General features: G+C 41.7%; 1 protein-coding gene across 1 annotated transcript in view; it reads right to left on the bottom strand.

Annotated features, from left to right (window-relative positions):
• Positions 1-250: 250 nt before the first annotated feature.
• lmtk2 (lemur tyrosine kinase 2) overlaps positions 251-18,561 on the bottom strand; it is a 28,617-nt gene continuing 10,306 nt past the window's right edge. The window contains exons 6-14 of the mRNA XM_084370503.1: positions 18,170-18,257; positions 13,281-13,411; positions 10,457-10,541; positions 8,646-8,767; positions 7,777-7,926; positions 4,588-7,645; positions 4,366-4,498; positions 4,021-4,279; positions 251-3,049 (exon numbers count right to left, since the gene is read on the bottom strand). Coding sequence (XP_084226629.1) covers positions 3,025-3,049; positions 4,021-4,279; positions 4,366-4,498; positions 4,588-7,645; positions 7,777-7,926; positions 8,646-8,767; positions 10,457-10,541; positions 13,281-13,411; positions 18,170-18,257 — 4,051 coding nt within the window. The 3' untranslated portion in view covers positions 251-3,024. The remainder of the gene's footprint in view (positions 3,050-4,020; positions 4,280-4,365; positions 4,499-4,587; positions 7,646-7,776; positions 7,927-8,645; positions 8,768-10,456; positions 10,542-13,280; positions 13,412-18,169; positions 18,258-18,561) is intronic.

Genomic DNA, 18,561 nt, shown 5'->3' with positions numbered 1-18,561 from the left:
TAAATGCCAGCACCCAAGGTTCGATCGGTGTATAGTTATTTAATATTATAGATCTGTGACGAAACTGATGGAAGGGCAAGACTGTGAGAAAAAGGTGTTATTACAAATCCAACTGTTACTTCAGCACCGTAGACTTATCCCTTCACTGCACACTCAGGAATACTACAGGCAGAAGTGTGTCTCTATGATCCTCTCGCTCTCCAGAGACAATACGATGCTACTTGTCACATTGATCATGAAGGTGACTACTGTCGAGGATGGTGTTTGGACGGATCGAAAGGTCTGGGCCCAGGATACAACGCAGCATAGCATTAAGTAATTATAGTATATAGTTCAGAGAATATTATAGACTCAAGATGAAACTGAGGAGGGTGGGACTGAGAGAATAAAGGTGCAAATATAGCACCGTGGATTATCAATACACAGCCCAGTTTGACTACTGATGTTTCAGAGACTTGGATTCTAACTCTCACAAACCTCAGTCAGATAACAGATCAATGAGTCACGCAGACCAAACTATGATTTTCAACTAAACGACCCCTCTGCCTCTGCCCTCTCTCTGCTACTAGGCGATACAGAGAAGGGGGATGACTCACCTGAGGCCAGAGTATCCCTTCACCTGCCCAAGACTTGTCACAACAGCCAACTCCTATCCAGGAGGTTAAGTTTCAAAACCGCTAACGAGCCAGCTACATCTAAATGATCCCTCCCAAAGTAGCTCTGGCTGGAGACCCGGTCTTTGTGGCCAGGGGTCATTCCTTCCCTGCAGGACGACTGGCAAGGCACCAGACCTAGATTGTGCAGCAACCACACAGAAATTAGAAGTTCATTTGCATTTATTTTCATATTAAACAGTGTAATTATAAACATTTCATTCAATTACACTAAGCATGATAAATATGAAGTAAAAATATTTTTAAAATCTACAAGTTTAAAGGACAGAATGATTTCACATCTGCTTTTGTGTCTTAATTTAACTGCTTTTAGCCAACGACTGATATGTTCCTCCGATCAACTCAGCTTTAAGTTACAAAATGAAACCTCATACCTAGAACTCAGTTACATCATTTCCCATTTACAGACAGAAAAAAATTAACATTTACATACATCAGTACAGTTCAACATTAAGTTACATTTCTCAAATGTGCAAGATTAAGCAAATGTATACTGTAGTCAAATAAAACAAGATTTCCTTAAATAAATGTTCAAGTTTAACTGAAGCACAGGCTGCTGGTTTTTAACAGAGGTTAACATTATCTACTGTACAGTGCCTTCTGTATGGGGCGGTGGAGATGGACATTATCTACTACAGGTGAAGCAGTTTGTCAGGTCATTTGTGACAAAACCTTTAAAAAGAAAGAACCATACAGTAACTGTATAACTTACAGTTTGAAGGAACGGTGTTTTTATAGCTGTACATGAAAACCTTTTAGGGGGGAGGGGGGAGCATGTGTTGCTCCTCAACTGTTTGCATTATACTTTGTACAGAAACGCATCCCCAACAAATCCTCTACAGCCACAGAGACGATGCACGGCCTGCAAAATGATATCATACATTAATGAAATGATGAATGCTTAAAATTGCAACTGGACAATGGGTCCTTAAGGAGGAAAATGCCATCTGAACAGGTTAATTAAGTTTGACACAAAGTAAAAAAAACAAAGGCATGACTCTGTTCATGACACCGACGTTGATAAAAGCAGCAGTGTTTTCTGTTTTGTTTTTTTTGTTCTCGTAGTGAAGCTTTAAGTCCCTGCACATTACCGTAGAAACGCCACCACGCTCACCAGGTCTTCCATTGAACTCAAATTTCGACTGATTAATGAAAGTCATTGCACATTTGTTTACAAACAGCTCATCACATTTCTCCATTCTGACATTTAAAAATAAAATCTCCCACTTTTTACACAATGATTTTAAATTTTGTAGTGATAATAAACAGAGGAGTGCAGACTTTTTTTTTTTTTTTACAGCATCACAGGCACTGTGATAAAACCCCAGTGACGTCCCAGCAACTTCCTGCACAACCTCAGAGCAAAAAAAATGAAGCATTACAAAATGTTTTTAAAGTTCTTCCTCACCACTGTCTTACAGCTGGACCACCTCTGTAAGGATTCATACGACAATCCTTATCTAATAACACCAACAGTTCTTACTGACATGTCTCAAAAATATGAAACTACTTCCTGTTAATGTTCCTTTCAAACACAAATAAAAGGAACATAGTGTGTCACCTCCCACATGAGGGATTTTTAGTTAAGGTAGTTATCAAATCATCCTATGCATGGATGGTGCGTCCTAAATTTCAACCCTTCTTATTCAAATGCTGCTACAGAAGGATACCACACATATTGTCTCTCCAATTAGGAGACTTTGACTAATACCCAACAAGAGTTTACGAAAAAAAAAAAAAGGCAACCACTGAAATAATCGCACAACATGAAGGAGAAAATTTAAACAATTTAAGAGAGCAAAAAAGCTTGGATCTTCAGTTTTAGGTCTGCTGAAATCGAAGAGCTTATTCCTATTTGGCTGTAGTGATAAGTTTGTCAGCCCAGTGTGTTGAATTCAGAACGTAAAGTCTTTTTTTTAAATCTTTTTTTTTGGTGATGCAAAAGTCCTGGAAAAGGAGTGCACTTGGACACACAACAAAAAGAAGCAGCCAAACACCTGGAATGCGCTTGATGAGTCTTTAAAGCAAATATTTAGAAACTTTTTTTTTCCCCCCCAAGTGGAATTGCACTGAACTGAAATCACACACACTGATGTAGCTGGAGAGGTGATGTGGCTCAGACCGGGACTGGGACTAGTCTGTCTTTATTTGCTGAATGTCAGTTTGCAGCCATTGTTCTCATGGCCATCTCCATGTAGGTAAAGATCAGTTCTGCCTGAGAGAAGCATCCGCGGTTTGTCCCACAAACCGCGTCATCTGTCCTTAGTCTGCAGTTCTCCTTTCCCAAAAAGTGCGAGTATAGGTTCGTTTTTTAATAGTGTGATGATGAATGGTCCCTTCATTTATCACACTAGTCCTTTTCTCCATCTTCACTGCTTCCTGAGGTAATAAAAAGAGATTGAAGACAGTTAGATTGTGCTCAACTGATTGATGAGTATTTGTTAAACATGACTACTTCATATTATTACAAGGCTCAATGAGCACGGCGGATGTAAAACCTGAGAATAGTAGTCAGGAACACATTAACTAGGAAAGTGACAATATCGTAAAGTAGTAAAACTAATATCATCTTAACACATTTTCATTAAGAAATACAAATAATGACATTAAAGACTACAATGAAACAAAACCTTTTAAAGGAACAGTTTTTGGAAAAGAGAGGGATCAATAGAAGCCTGTTAGCTTGCAAGCATGGCTCTGTTCAATTGTAAAATAAATCCACCACCTTGAAACATCCATATTTAACATTATATCTTGAAGTGTTACAGAGGACGACTTCCTTGCCAAGTAAAGTTATTTCCTGGTGTGTTGTAGTTTCTAGCAGGCACTAGTGGAGACTTCAGCTTATGCTAAGCTAACCCGTTGCTTGCCATACCTTCGTATTTATGAGAGTGGTAGCAATACAAACTTTCAGCAAGAAAGCAAACAAAGATACTTCCCAAAATGTGGTACTATTCCGTTAACCCTGGGTAAAAACTAGGGCTTAATTATACGCAATAAACAAAAAAAACCACATCGCATTTATTTTGACAGGTATTGCGATTGCAATACGAGTCACAAATTTAGTGGGAATTGTACATTTTGCATTTAATTTTCACTGAAAAAAGGGGTTAGGTTAAAAAATATAAAATGGTGATTTGATTTCTGCTGGGGGTCTGTACCAAGCATGTTACAAAAATGTTCTCCTTATGTCTTATGATATGATAAGACAAATTATAATTTATAGGTTGGGGAATCTTTGTAGCAACACAGTGCTTTGTTTACATGGTCTGTTATGACACATTTTAATCAAAAAATGGCAGCTCTTGTGATTTAGACACACTGTATTTCGAAAAAATTGCTAGACTTGCCTCCTTGTTCGATGTCAGAGTCAGTGAGATGTGTGAGGGAGAAGCTGGCGATGCTGGCTGGTGAGATGGAGAAACGGGAGTAGTTTGAGGAGCTGTTCCAGCTGGGCTCCAGCACGCGCCCTACTGCGGGGGGCGGAGAGGAAAAGCGAGATGCCGCCGATGAGGACATAGCCTTTGATACGGGGTCTTTATCCGTCTTGGGCAGGAAGGCAGGTGAAGGGGAGGAGAAGTCATCATCCCACTCAAAACCACCACCTGTTGGAATTAAATGAACCAGTCAGAACACGTAATGCAAAGACAATATTCAGTAGTCGGGTACATTTAGTGGGTTTTGGCCTGACCTTCTTCATCTGTGGAGCTCTCGGAGTTGGTGAACCGGTTCAGGTAGCTGGCAGTGGACACCGGGCTGCTAAACTCTGGTACCTGGCTGTTTGAGCCCGAGGAGTGGTCACCCAGTTCCTTGGTGGGCGTCTCCTACATCAGAATGAGTTGGATTTTATTTAGAATGGCCATATGAAATCACCTAGCTAGTTCCAGCTACAACAAAACAGACAATACTTTACCTGGTCAAACAAATAGACGGTGACATCATCGAAGAAAGACACAGCTCTTCTGGAGTTATCTGCATTGCTCCTCGCAGCAAACAGGGAAGACGAAGCCTCGACGTTCAGCGTCGTTGGTTTCAACAAGCTCTTCAGGTTCTTTGCACTGCTGTCATCAGATACAATAACTGGCACTGTGTGCACGACGTCGTCCTCACTGTCTGAGCTGGAGCTGTGCATCTGGTATGCACGGATGTCATCGTCAGAGTCATCGCTGTTCTCGTCCTCCTCATCCGCATCCCCGCCATCCTCCTGTCCATCTAAACCTGAGCCGTCCCGCCTCCCTAGGTAACGCCCCTCCATTTCCGGCTCTTTTATTTTATGACCATCACTGGCGTAGGTCCTGGTTAGTTTAGCGTGACCTGTGCTCTCTGCTGTGGGCTTTGAGGGGGCAGCAGAAGGGAGTGAGGTTGAGGTTTCTAAATCTTCTGATGGGTCTGGCTGATCAGGAGATGTAACGTCCTTCAACCCCTCTGGTTTGATATGATTGTTGGTAGCCTCTGTTGCTTCCTTCTCACATTTCTCTGTAAGATCTGCCTCTGGTAATGTCCCCCCAACATGAGGATCAAGCGTTTCTCCATCAGCCTGTGCTTCAGTGGTTTCAGAATATTCTTGCTGAGAAAATAAAGAATCTACATCTCTCTCCACGTTAACCTCCAACGGTGCACTTGCAGCTGCCTCGCTGACCGAGTGCCTCAGCCACGTGACTTCACCGGAACCTCCCGCAACTGTTTCTTCAGACTTTTTCTCAACTTCTGATTCATTGTCTGAGAAGTAGGCAGAGTCTCTGTAATTACTGCCCATGAGTGGTTCCTCCGCTGGGGCTTCATGATCTGGTTGCTGGTCCTCACTAGGATCCTCGCTGTGAGCGTTCAGAACACCCTCTACTTCAGAGATAATGATTTCTGGTGGAACCAGATTTGTCGCAGCCGAGGGCTCTTCCGTTTCCTCCTCTTCTTTGGCAACACTCAAGCCATTTTTGACAGGGGACTGGTCGTTGACGCTAGGCTGAGAGTTCCACTCAGGAGACTCCAGGTTCTCCGTCTCATATCCGCTGTCTGATATTTTGTATGGAGGCTGGAGTTTGTGTTGGGCTATTTGAGCACTCAGCTCTTCTCCGTGTTCACTTAGCCTGTGGATGTCCAGAGAGTCTAAAGAGTCTGGTGTCTCGGCTGAGTTATCAACAGTTGGTAGCGTGGTGGACATACTGTCTTCCAGTAAACTGTCCTGGCTGATCTGGTCCAAAGACGGCCCAGAGACCAACAAAGACGATCTGACAAGAGGACGCCCATTGGTATCCATAAAGGATTCCTCATGGTCAGACAGAGTGGTTTCTAGTTCTATATCTGCATCTTCAATTAGTTCACTCAACAGATCGTTACTTGTTAGGTCTTCGCTGTGTGCGTTGTCTGAGGACAATGCTTGGACTTGCAGGTTTTCAGGCATTTCACCTTCTATGGGCTCAACATTATCCTTTGAGGTTCCGAGGTCATCTTCAAGGCTGGGAATTTTGGCATCTGTGCACAATAAGTCTGTAGTGGCACTTTCAGAGAATGCAGGGGTGTGGTCATCAGTTTGACTGATGATAATCTCAAACCTCTCTGAGGTAGAATCAAAACCAGAGTCTATACCTCTGTCTGAGGATTGCAGCAGACCAAGGTCTTCGGTGGAAGAACTATTTCTAACTGGCAGCTGGTTGCTTGTGTCGTCTTCTGAGACCACTGTAATGAAAGGCACCAGTGTTTCATTTTCTACCAGAGACTGACCAAACTCCCCGAAACTGGCACTTGGAGAGTCTAAAAGTTCCTGTCTTGAGGATGTGCTACTTGCTGCAGGTTTTAAATAAGTGTCCATTGTGGTTAAGCTGCCTAAACTCTCAAGGTTGTCCCAAGAACGCATTCTGAATGTGTCTTCTGGCTCGTGGGCTACACCGGGTAAAAGAAAATTATCCTGTGGGCTTGAGAAACTAGATCCGTCTTTCATCAGTCTCTGGTCTTTGAGAAACATGAAGTTGTCAGCAAGTTTTTCAGTATTCAGAAGCCTCTTCTCATCTGAGTTCTCCCCCTCCACTTCCGCAGAATCAGTCAGGTGAGGGGCTTCTGAACCATCCTCTAAAAAAGAATCCCCGTAGCTTTTATCGGTGTCCACCTCTTGGACTTCTAAAGGCGCACCTTCATGGAAAGGGTTCCCATTGCGTTCTGGAAGCTCCATAAAACTCCGTCTCCAGGAAGGAGAGTCCTCTTGCTTGGACCCCCCTTCATTGAAGATGTTGGCGTGGTATGGACTGTCATTTTCAAGAGATGACCAGATGTGGCTGTCAGGTAAATATGAATCCTTGGAGTCAATACTTTGGTGGAAAAAATCAGCATCGGTGCTAGATTCATCAAGACGGACATCTTGGAGAACGACAAAGTCTTGCCGGCCGGAACTGAAGTCAATGTCTTGCCCTCTGTTCCCATCTTCCCCAACGGTGCTCTCTCCTTGTTCTTCCAGTTGTATGTAAAATTCATTTCCATTCAATGGCTTTTGTGCGTCAAACACTGGTACAATCCCAGGAATTCCTGAGGAAGTGTTATCACTTTCTTTGCCCGCTGCTCTGGCTGCAGGATCAGGGAAATGAGCCTGAATGTCTTCACTGGAAACTGGAAAGAACATGCTGTGATAGTTCAACGTTGTGTCCATGCTTGAACGTCCATGGTTGCCTTCGTAGTGGTCGTGCTTGGCTGCCTCCCAAACATACTCAAAGCTGAGGCCTTTGCTTGTTTCAGTGACAGTGAGGACTTCATCGATCTCTTGTCGCAGGGCATCATCAGCAAACTGTTCCAAAATTGGGAAAGAGGAGTGGCTGACGGTGGTCTGCCGTGTGGAAGGGTTAGGCTTGAGAGCATCCCAGCGTTGTTCAAAATCTTCTTCTATGTCCTTCTGGCCTTGCATGCGTAGGTAAATCAGCAGACGGTGCACTTCCTCTGCTGTGGCTCGCTTGTCTGGAGACAGCCAGCAGAATTGCAGGACCTCATACCTGCAGTTACAGGGCAAAAAACATCTCTTAAGATAATGGCAAAAATCTTCTTTTCTTTTTAAAATCAATATTTAACTTATAACTTTTTGTTTTATAATATTATTGTTATGTAATTTGTTTTGAAGACTCACCATCTGTCAGAATAAGGAAGCTCCAGCTGTGGTTTAAAGAGTTTGACTTGTTGGTCCTTGATCACATGATTGAGAACTTCCCGGTCAGACAGATGTGGGTACGGCTGAGCCGCGTTCTCGAAGAGCTCCCACAATGTGACCCCCAATGCCCTACGGAGAGGTGAGGATAAAATAACTGTTGGAATTCACGGCAGGACAAGAGTTATCTAGCACACTCCAAGTTCAGCAAGTGACATTGACCTCTTGACCCAAAACCATAAAACTTAATGAAGGGAACTGCTAAAAATATCCAAACCCATGAAAATGGCACAGTAACGTGGGATATGCTACCATTGATGCTATTTACATGGTGAACATTTTGAATCTCAACATATTTCTAGTCTGGGGGAGGGGGGGGTCTGGCTTATGTAGCTACAATTACCTTACGTAACTCTGTAATTTATGACCGGAAAGCATTTGGGCTATGAGTCGTGAAGTCAAGGAGGAGCTGAAAAGACTGAACAATGTGGACAGATGCTTCGCTGGTGCACTGTCAGTGTCTTTTCCGCTCTTTTGGAAATTATCCAGATTGTTTGGGATTTAACAGCTCTGCAATTAGCAGAAATGGCTTGTTTTCTCAGCATGAGCCAGAGGTGGACTGCAGAGCTATTTACTGCCATACTTCACTCCAAACGTGTATATCTTGATTGCAGGACATGACGCCAACTGAATTATCTGCAATAGGGCAGCATAAATCTCTCCTTCTTTCTCAGGAGTGTCATTATAAAATATGTTTGGATCAGATTCAGTTTCACTCACAGTCATTATGAGTAATGTGTTTTTAAAAAAGGTCCTCTAGTGCCAGTGAAGAGCTACAATCTGGTACCTACCAGACATTGCTGGGCTTGGTCTGCTCCAAAGTAATCACACCCCCATGGCGCTCACCCACCAGCTCTGGAGCCAACCAGCGAAGGGGAGCGAACACATCATCCTCTGTGATGATGTAATCCTCCTATAGTCACATAGTAAAAGTAGCAAAAATGTTGTGTGACTGATTTTTTACAAACCATAACTTTCTGTAAAACACTGTAAATAATAGAGCAAACACTTAGGCACACACAAACACGTCATTAAAAAGCACTCAATAGAAGAAATGTGGTTGTTTATTTGCTCTCATTGAGGCAGTGAACTCTCACTTCGCCTCTCCCTTTCTTTACAGAAATAGATTCAGTCAGTGACCTTATGAGTATTAAATTCAGACAGCCAAACTGATGGATCAGCAGTATTTAAAGAATCCAGTAGACAGAACTGCCTCAGGACATATGCAGCGTGTCAAGTTACTAAAGAAGATGGTCTCAATTCTTCAGTGAAATATACAATTGCTCAATTGGCAAACACCTGCGCAGCCAACGACGAAGATGGTTTATTTTCAGTCAGGTCATCTGGGTCTGGTTGCACAAAGATAGACTTTGACGGTGACTTCATTACAACAAACAGCCAGACGTCAGACAGGCAACTTAAGTTCATCAGTTGCGCAAAGAGGAGTCGTTCTTAACCATCTTAAGAAGGACTCATTAGTTGGAATCCTGCTTCAACTACTAAACTCTCATTTACGTGTTTACATTATGTGGCTTGTGGAAGAATTCAACAATTACAGTGATATTCATGAGGCCACATTTTCTAAGAAGTTTGAGTAGAAAAACTATAACGCAAGACGCTACTGAGGTCTATAAAAACATTTTTTTATCCTAAATTGCTTGATTTACTATTAATGTTTTCTTCATTGGCTATTAAAACAGCACCTTGATGTAAAATAGTCTGGAGTAGGGTGGCTAACTTTTTAAGCTTAAAATGTGTCTAAGATTAGAGATGCACCAATTAACTGGGCTCTTTTTGTTGGTAAATATGTCAACATAACTATCTTGATCCTGAGTTCTATCAGAAAAAATAGAGCATAAATTAGGCAGAACAAACTGAAATGTTTTCACTGCATCATCCATCACAGATGCCCAGTCCCTCCCACAGTTTCTCTCTAGCTTCACAAATACTCCAGATGGCGCAGTCAACCTTGGTGGGAGTCAATATGCAGTAGGGCTGCTTGTATTTTACTGTATATCATTGGTCAAAGCTAAGCAGGCACTGAGGGGCTAAGAGATCCAACAGACATCTTCATCTGATATGCATTTGGATATTTCTGTCATGTATCAGGGTTTACAATTTTGTCTTTTGGCTTTTATCATGGTTTAGAGCAATGACGGGAAATGGGATAAGAGAGAGGGGTGATGACACGCAGCAAAGAGCCACAGGTTGGACCCGAACCCTGGGCTGCTGCTGCGAGGACACAGCCGCCGCACATGGGTTGCACGCTCTACCAACTGAGGTACTGGGCTGTCCCTAATATCAGCTACTTCTTAGTGCACATTTTCTCAGTTTAGTGACTACATTAATATTAATCGACACAACAAGACTTAGTGGATTACCACTGGTAGACCAGACAGCAATTTCAGATATCATCACATTTTTTATCAGCATCAGCCCTGAAAGTTTGAATGAATCGTGTCTGGTCTTCAAACAGCCTAATTTACAGTATCTTTGTCTAAAATGGCTCTGGTGTTGACAAGAACATGCGCTTCCATACAGTAATTATGATACTGGCATAATCTCTCTGCAGAATAGATCTGAAATTGAGATTTATACTTACTTTGTATCTGTAGGGTCCAATTCCATAGTCTCCAACTTTGACCGTTAGGTCTGCGGTCAGGTAGCAGTTCCTCAGAGCCAAATCACTACAAGAGCACAGAGGGAGACATCAGCATGACACCTGAGGACAGTTTAGATACTTCACAAATGTACAAGTACCAAAATATTCACTAATTATGAAGCTTGAAAGATTATGATCATCGATCCAAGGAAAATATTCAGCTGATGCTTGTTTCTGCCCCAGGAAATTCATTTTAGGCAATAACCATCATTAATAAATGGTACATTTATATTTAATTAAGCTTTAGTTAATAGTTATTTCACTGTTAACAAACAAGGAAAAGCTTTATTATCCATTTATTAAACAATTGGAAAGGTTTATAAATAGTTGCAACTTAAAAAAAAACAAACAAGATATTAAGATCAACAATGACTCCAACATCTGCTCTTAACCTTAAAGGCTCAGATTACCTCACAAGAATCAAGGGCAAAGGACTCTACCAAGGACGGGCAAATGACTGGCAACTATAGGAGCGTCTTCGTCTGTCATTGGCCTCGGCTCTTCACCTTGCAACAAGACTCACACAGGAGCTATTCCTGACTGGTGCATACAGCAGCAGGATATGGTTTCTAGAGGAAAACACAGGCTCTGAAAACTGTTTGCGGGGCTGCCAGTAGAGGGCGCTAAGATGCTCAGAGGCTCCCTCTGCACATTAAACAGACATATGGTAGTTCATTCACACTGAATGAAGAGGCAGGCTTTGGTTTTCCCTTTAGCCCTGCAGCAATCCCTGTGCACTGGTTCCAAACGAATGACACTGCTGACACCAGTGCTCTTGTGTGTGTGTGGCCCAGATACCGTCAGAGGCACTTAAACCTCTGGAAGACGAATGGAGGTTTATTTTAAACTATCCTATGCTGCTGGCTGAGTGCCTAACATACAGTAACACAGCAATATGGAAATGGGTCCAACACCTTAACCATACAAGGCTAATACATGGCATGGCAATGACTGCTCCTGTACCATCAGACACCAGTACAGTCTGGTGTCATTTCTGTTGGCAGTTCAGTTTGTTGGTTTCATTTGTGTGATCAAGAGTAAAAGAAAAAAACCCTGTCACATTATGTTCAATACCAAGAAATTACTGTTAATAATGATCATCTTTCAAAGTTAAAAAAAATTAAAATTAGGTTTTCACCAAGTTGAAACATTTGAAATACAATAATAGATATTAAACAATTAATATTTTTTTCAATTTCTGCCAATAGATCCTCCTAAATCCTACGTATTGGACCTTTAAAGGGGAAACTAAACTGTGATTTAAGTTTTTTGAAAACTGGTGAAAAGTTCTGGGTAGCAGATCAACCACTTAATACCCACAAACTTGGCTCATTACTTGACAGAAAGTCTCAAACTCGCACTGGAAAAAAAACGTAGAGCAATCACTGAACCCTGCCTTTTAATAAACTTCTTGCACATTTTCTTAATGAGAATATATTCACGGCACACAGACAGCACAGTATGTGTTTTTCTCTTTTGCGGCACCATTCTCAGCCTTGCATTGCAAAGCTGAGGTTTCAGCTTTGGATATCAGCCCACACAGCACTCGCCCCGAGGGTTTTGTGTCTGCAGTGCTGCACTATCAACATACATTTATGCCAGCATGTGGCTGCACTCTGAATCAGTATCTGTCGAGCTTTATTTAAATTTTGTGGCCATAAAACAAGAGTGCCACAGAAATATTATACATATATATATAATTGTAAATGAAATTGGTCCACATTGGAGTGAAGCTTGTAGAACTCCCTTTAAGTTGTAACAAGGATTTAAACACAACAACGAATAGGAGGCTATCCTTTTACACAGAAAGAGCAGAATCATCATATCCTTCTGGCAGCGACAGCTGACACTGTGGCAATGCATGGGAGCTGTGTAATTGGAACTCTCTGAGCTTATTCTGAGCATGCAAAGTAGAGCTGGTGAGCGGAGCATCGTATGTTACCCCCGAGCCACAAGTTCCCAACACCCCCTGTACCCTACTGGCTGCTAGTATCCAGACATCCAGTGCTTGCTGGGGGTAAAAATGAAAATGAAACGCGGCCTCTCTGCTGTACACACCTTTTTTGGAGAACACTGGTACTCCTGAGATTGGCTGGACAGTGAGCACTCAAGTAAAACTAACAGTTGACCGAAGTCTTTACAATCATAATTTATGATGTTTGTGGCTATATATTTACAAACTGACATTACATAAACAGAGATTACTTCATATTAAATCATATGCCATAAAAAAGTGTATTAGTATGCCTTGACTTTAACATTTAGGACACCAACATTTATATGTACTTTCTTTTATGTGAAAATTGTTAAACATATGACATTTCCACCAAATCTTTAATTTAAATGTCATCTAATTTAAATCCTTAGAACACCGTAATGATATCAGTTATGTTGCACTACACAAGAGTAGCACACATTTAGGAGAGAAATGTCAAAAGATTTAATTAATAAACATCCTTTAGAATTAAATATAAATACAGCTAAGAGTTTAAAAAGAAGCACATCTTCATTAAGTAATACCTATGTATTTATTTCAAAAGAACAACTAATCTAATATATTAAACTGAGGCAGAAAAGTTCCAAATGTTGGCTCAGGTTGCAATTAAAATACGTCATTGAAGTGTTGTTGTGTCTAGCCGTCACGGCGAGTGAGTGGTACCCTAAACAACAGCTGCCAGATTAAGTGTTATGAGACTCACAGTGCTTAGCTCACTGGGCGTAAAATCAGTGAGCTTGCTCAAGTGTTGCAGCTCTGAAGTGCTACCTGTGCAGGAAGTTGTGTTTGTGAAGGTGAGTGACACCAGCAGCGATTTCACAGGCCATCCTCTGCAGCTGCAACAACTCAGCGTTTCTGAACATCCAATCCTGCTGAGACAGATAGCCCCGCAGATCTCCCTGCAAACACACACACACAGACACACAGCAACATCAGTTCATCAGTGTCAAACATAAAAAATCAATAGATGCAGAAGAATCTTATTTGTATTTCAGAAATATGAGAAATTTAACAAGTGGTTGTAGTTATATGCACTGTGCAGAGACCGCCACACAGGGGCAGCAGACTCTCCTGTTACCGTCTCCTCAGCACTTCTCGCTGCTGATGTGTGAGAGGACCAAATAAGGGTAACACGGTTTAATGGACATCTATGCTGTGTCACAGAGATTTATAAATAAAAGAGTGCGGCTCAGGTCAGGTGAAATACGTTGGTTGCTCCAATTGGGTTTTCGGGAGCTCACGAGTGAAGGGGAGAAGAGAACAAGGTGTCCCGTGAGGAGAGTAGGACATGATACTTTGAGTTAATTAATCCCACACCAACACGATAAACAAGCCTGTGTGGTTAGAGAGAGAGTGATATTAAGGCTTATGTTACCAGTTTGACTGATCACAGTGCCATGAGAGGTAAATTTACGACAGTGAATCTAGAACAATAAGTTGCTTGTCATCTTGGTTTTCACAGGGTAGCTACACCCTCATGCACCCTTACCCTGCTTTAAATTCCATTTTGCCCTAAATGGGACCATAACTTACAGAATGATGATCGAGCTGTATTGAGAGTGATTGAGACCATAAACTCATGAGGAAACTATATACTGAAGTAATAAATCAAGTGAGAAGTAGCGCCATTTTCTCATAGATGTATACTTTTTGCAACCAGTTCAGCTTGCTTTCCATTAGAAAGACTGCAGGTTTAAGGTACTTCTGAATGGCTTCAATTTCAGACCAAGTGCAAGTCCACTTCCTTTAGACTTAATAAAGCTGGAAATTTCACTACAATGGGTGCATTAAAAAATAAAATCAAAGGGCAGTCTGAACATGCTTGTCAACATTTTGAACACTATATTTATCTCTGACTTCCAAAATGTGAGAGCATTTGAAATCATGTTTACAACAGAGTAAGGCGAAGGAGATTCCTGATGAGATGAATGGGGCTCCCCTGAGGAATGAGCAACCAAAACCATGCTGTACACATCAGAGTCACATAATATTTGAGGCGCTTTTGTTAAAAAATGCCTGCAAGCCGTTACTGAGCGTGCAAGTTTGTGTTTGTGCGTCTGTGTGTTTACAAAGGTTTTACTTTTCCCTGAGCTATCTCTCTACAAGCAGCTTAGATCGGTCATCTTACGTAAGCAACATTGCTTGCTTCAACCACATTCACCCCTGCATACACACACACACAGAAACAGTATCACAGAAAAACACACACAGCTCCGAGAAGCAGTCTTCAGAGAAGAGCTATATTAAATGTATGGTAAGCGATACCCTCTCTGCCTGTCTTCATTTGTGAAGTCTCTGCAGCAGGTGATTTGGTCTGGGTTTCAAGGGGAGGATTCAGCGCTGTTAATGAAACAACATTAACTGTGAAAGGCCAAAACAATTAGACCTCGTGTCTGACCTGTTAATAAGCAAGATTCATGTCTGACTCAACCCCCACATGATCGAGTTATGTAAATAAGTGGATACCAGAAGCAGGCTGTTGTTCTGGTTACTGTTAGCTTATTTGCTTGTAAGCTAAAGAGAGGAAGTGGGCCGTTGAAAGAAATGGAAAATCCGGGATAAAGCACTTAAAAAGGTGCAATTTACCCAAAATGGTTTGTTACAGTGTAACCAACTTAGCCTAAAGAAGTCAAGAAAGACACCAACCAGATAAGGACAACTTTACCCACAAGGCAAATTATTATAAACGCACAATATGCCTACTGGCAGAGCATGGTCACTTAAGTATAACTTAATAAATGCCATGACAGTAGGAGCGCTTCCATTACACCATGAGGATTGCTGCTTTAACGAGCATAATAAATGAAGGAGATCAACGTCTTTCAAAAGCCAAAAGTCAGCTGGCTCATGTCTGAGACCCTGAACCAGAGAAGGGTCTGAAAAACGTCCTGGCCAGGCACCAGGAAGGAGATCCATGCATTAGAAGCTGTCACTCACACTATGGTATGTGACATTCTGTGGCCCCTGCACCAGTTGCTTGATGTATTTTGATGTCTAAAATGCTTTGAGTCAGGGTTACCCTGCACGGGTGATACAGGACAGAAAAACCACCATCAATCATCAGGCTGTCCCTGTACGTTGGCTTTTCGGGATTCATCTTGTCCACTGCGCAGCTGCAGTGTCATATTTCATGTTTTGGTATAAAGGGGGATGATTGAAACAGCCTGAAGTATTAAGAATGGTCTTTAACTTTTTTTGTCTCGTGTGAAGCAAGTATTATTTTAAGTTTTATGTGGCACAAATGGAGCATGTGGAGTGGAGAATCACGCATTGTGTAAGACAATATCCCACTTGGATGAAGTCCTCAAAACTATTTATCCACAGAGGGATAACGAGTATAGACATCACTCAGTTGTGCTACCCTCGCACATTATCACCTTCAGCAAACAGGACCAGGTCCTCATCACACTATCTTCACTAATGAATCACACACACTTGCGATAAGTCATTCACCTTGACTCATTTCCATCCCCTGTCAGAGACGATACAAGAGCCGACTGGGAAAGACCACAATGCCAGGACACGGGCCAGGCCTGGGCAGCTGACAATACACCGGCCCAACGAAGTTACGCAACGTCTGGCAACATGAGCCAAACCGGACCCTGCTGGAAGCGTTACCAGGTCGTAGAAGTGGGAAGGCAAGGTGGGGGTGGAGTTACTCAAAGTGTATGTGTCACCTAAGCAGCAGAAATGCATTTCCTTCTTCCTGCAAGCTAATAAAATGTGGCTCAACATCCAAGGAGCAGAAATGAAAATGACGCTGCAGTCTGCACATTTGCACAAAGGCAACTGATACGTCACATAAAACAGATTCTAATCCACTTCTAAAAATACTGTGAAGTCAAACTTTATAGCTCAGGTTGGGCCAACTCATTCATCGTTACCACAAATAAATTACATTCTGAATCCTGGATACATGAAGCAGCTAATGGCTGGAACTGTGCATCTCTTATGCACCCTGACACACATGGGTCTAAATCATTCAGACAGACACACACAAGATTTATCACTGCCCAAGTAGGGCAAGGGTCATCTGATTCAACAGTACAGTCACGTAGAGATGACAAGTAAAGCCTGCACACTGGCTGACTGGTTGTTGACATTAGTGTTTTAATTAACTCTGGTTATTTTTGAGGCTGTAGTTACTAGTGCTAGTTGTTTTTCATTTTAAATGTGATACTTGGAGGCTGTTTGTCAGACTAATATTAAGACATCAGTCATAATGAGAAAGTGTAATTTAATAGAGTAAATGATGAGTCAATTTAAAAATAAAAACATTATATATTTAACCTGTAATACCTATTTTTTGGTCACCTTGGGGCAGTAAAAATGTCTTAAATGTCTCAAGTCTTATATTCACTCTCTTTTAACTCTGTTTTGGTTTCTACCAACACTGGAGGGTATTATCTTGATCTTCATTTGCTCACTGTGGCCAAAAATCACAACATCAGAAGGGTGAGAGTGAATCAAAACAGAAAAGTGACGGACTGGACAGCTAAACAATGAGCACGAAATTATAACAAATCGTTTGTTAACCTAAAAATGTGATATTTTTTGGAGAGCTCGTACCTTGGAAATCTCATTTTGTTGCAGCTGTTGTGGGATTATATCATATTTAAAGGTGTTTCTAATATTTTTGCTCCCACTTTTTTGACAATGCAATCACAGAATTGAAAACACTTTTCAATATAATTTTATCAAACAAAACATAGCGTAGCCTACAACTATAGCCGGAAATATTGAATCAGCATCTCTACCTTCTTACAATCAGTTGGACTGCATTAAAATGTGCAGGGTTTCCTATTTCCTTGATTACTAAATCAAACAGAACCTAAGTCGGAGTATATTTTTAGCTGCTTATTGCATTTGTCACTCCATAGGTTTCTTTGGAACAGCTTAGTTTACTTTAGACTGAGCTCAACAGTCTCCTACATGCACAAGGTGCAACCCATAAAAATGCACAAACACAGCAACTGGTGGAGCTGACACCAGAGGAGCGTAAATGGAGCCTGTTGCTTTACTGGGTGAGGTGGGAATGTGAGAAGTCCCAAGCTTAGACTAGCTATGCGACTTCAGGCAGGGGGAGGGGAGCAGAGGAGGGAGGGGAGGGGAGGGAGCTCCCAGCAGTCCAGGCCCAGCCCAACCAGGACAGACAGAGAAACAGGCAATAAATCAGCAGCCGTGATGGAGCCTGAGTCACTTCAAAATGTGAAGAAGAACAGAAAGGGCTAATTTTGGATTGAGATAGTAGGCTTTTTGTCCAGATGGTCAACAGGGCCGGTCAGCTGTTCATGCTTGCTGGACAGTATTTAAAGGGGTCTTGCCCTCTGAATTTGTGAGCTTAACAGACTGACGAGAGCTAATTCTCAGATTTCTCAATTAATGAAGCCTTGTAAGTGAACGAGGGCCGAGATGGCAAGCAGTAAACAGACAATGCCTCAGTCCCTCCACACTTGCACACAAAAACTGTATGTTAACTGGCACAATAATGCTGTAATAATGAGTACACAGTGCAGATTCAAAATACATTATCATTCAATATTCATTATAATGTTGTTCATTTTGGCTGCAATTAAAAGATTCATTAACAATCAACATTTCTTTGAGCATTAATTTGTGCCTATAACTGACACTCAGTAGAGCAGGTGGCCACTCACCATTTGACAGTACTCAAAGACAAGCAAGAAGGGAATGGCCTCAACACACTGTCCCAGGCATTGGAGGATGTTTGGGTGCTGCAGCACTCTGTAAAAAAAAGCTAATGTTAAAAAGGACTGCAATAAGCTTTTTTAAATAATTCCCTCAAAACAATATTGGTACAATTTGAGAGGAGATTAGGTCTAATGCAGTGTGACAGAGGAAAGGTAGAGGGTGCTGCTAACATTACTGTGATGTCAGCTATTTCTGTCCACATGCACTGTACGCATGTCCTTCCAAACACATTACCAAAACACTACCATTACTCAATCGAATATTAAATATCTGAACTGCAGATTAAAAACATCTGAAAAATAAAAATAGTATCCGGTGAACAGAGTTACAGTGTTTA

Source organism: Pagrus pagrus, assembly GCF_965226575.1.
Source record: "Pagrus pagrus genome assembly, chromosome: 13".
NCBI lineage: Eukaryota > Metazoa > Chordata > Actinopteri > Spariformes > Sparidae > Pagrus > Pagrus pagrus.
This window is presented reverse-complemented; position numbering and strand designations above follow the sequence as displayed.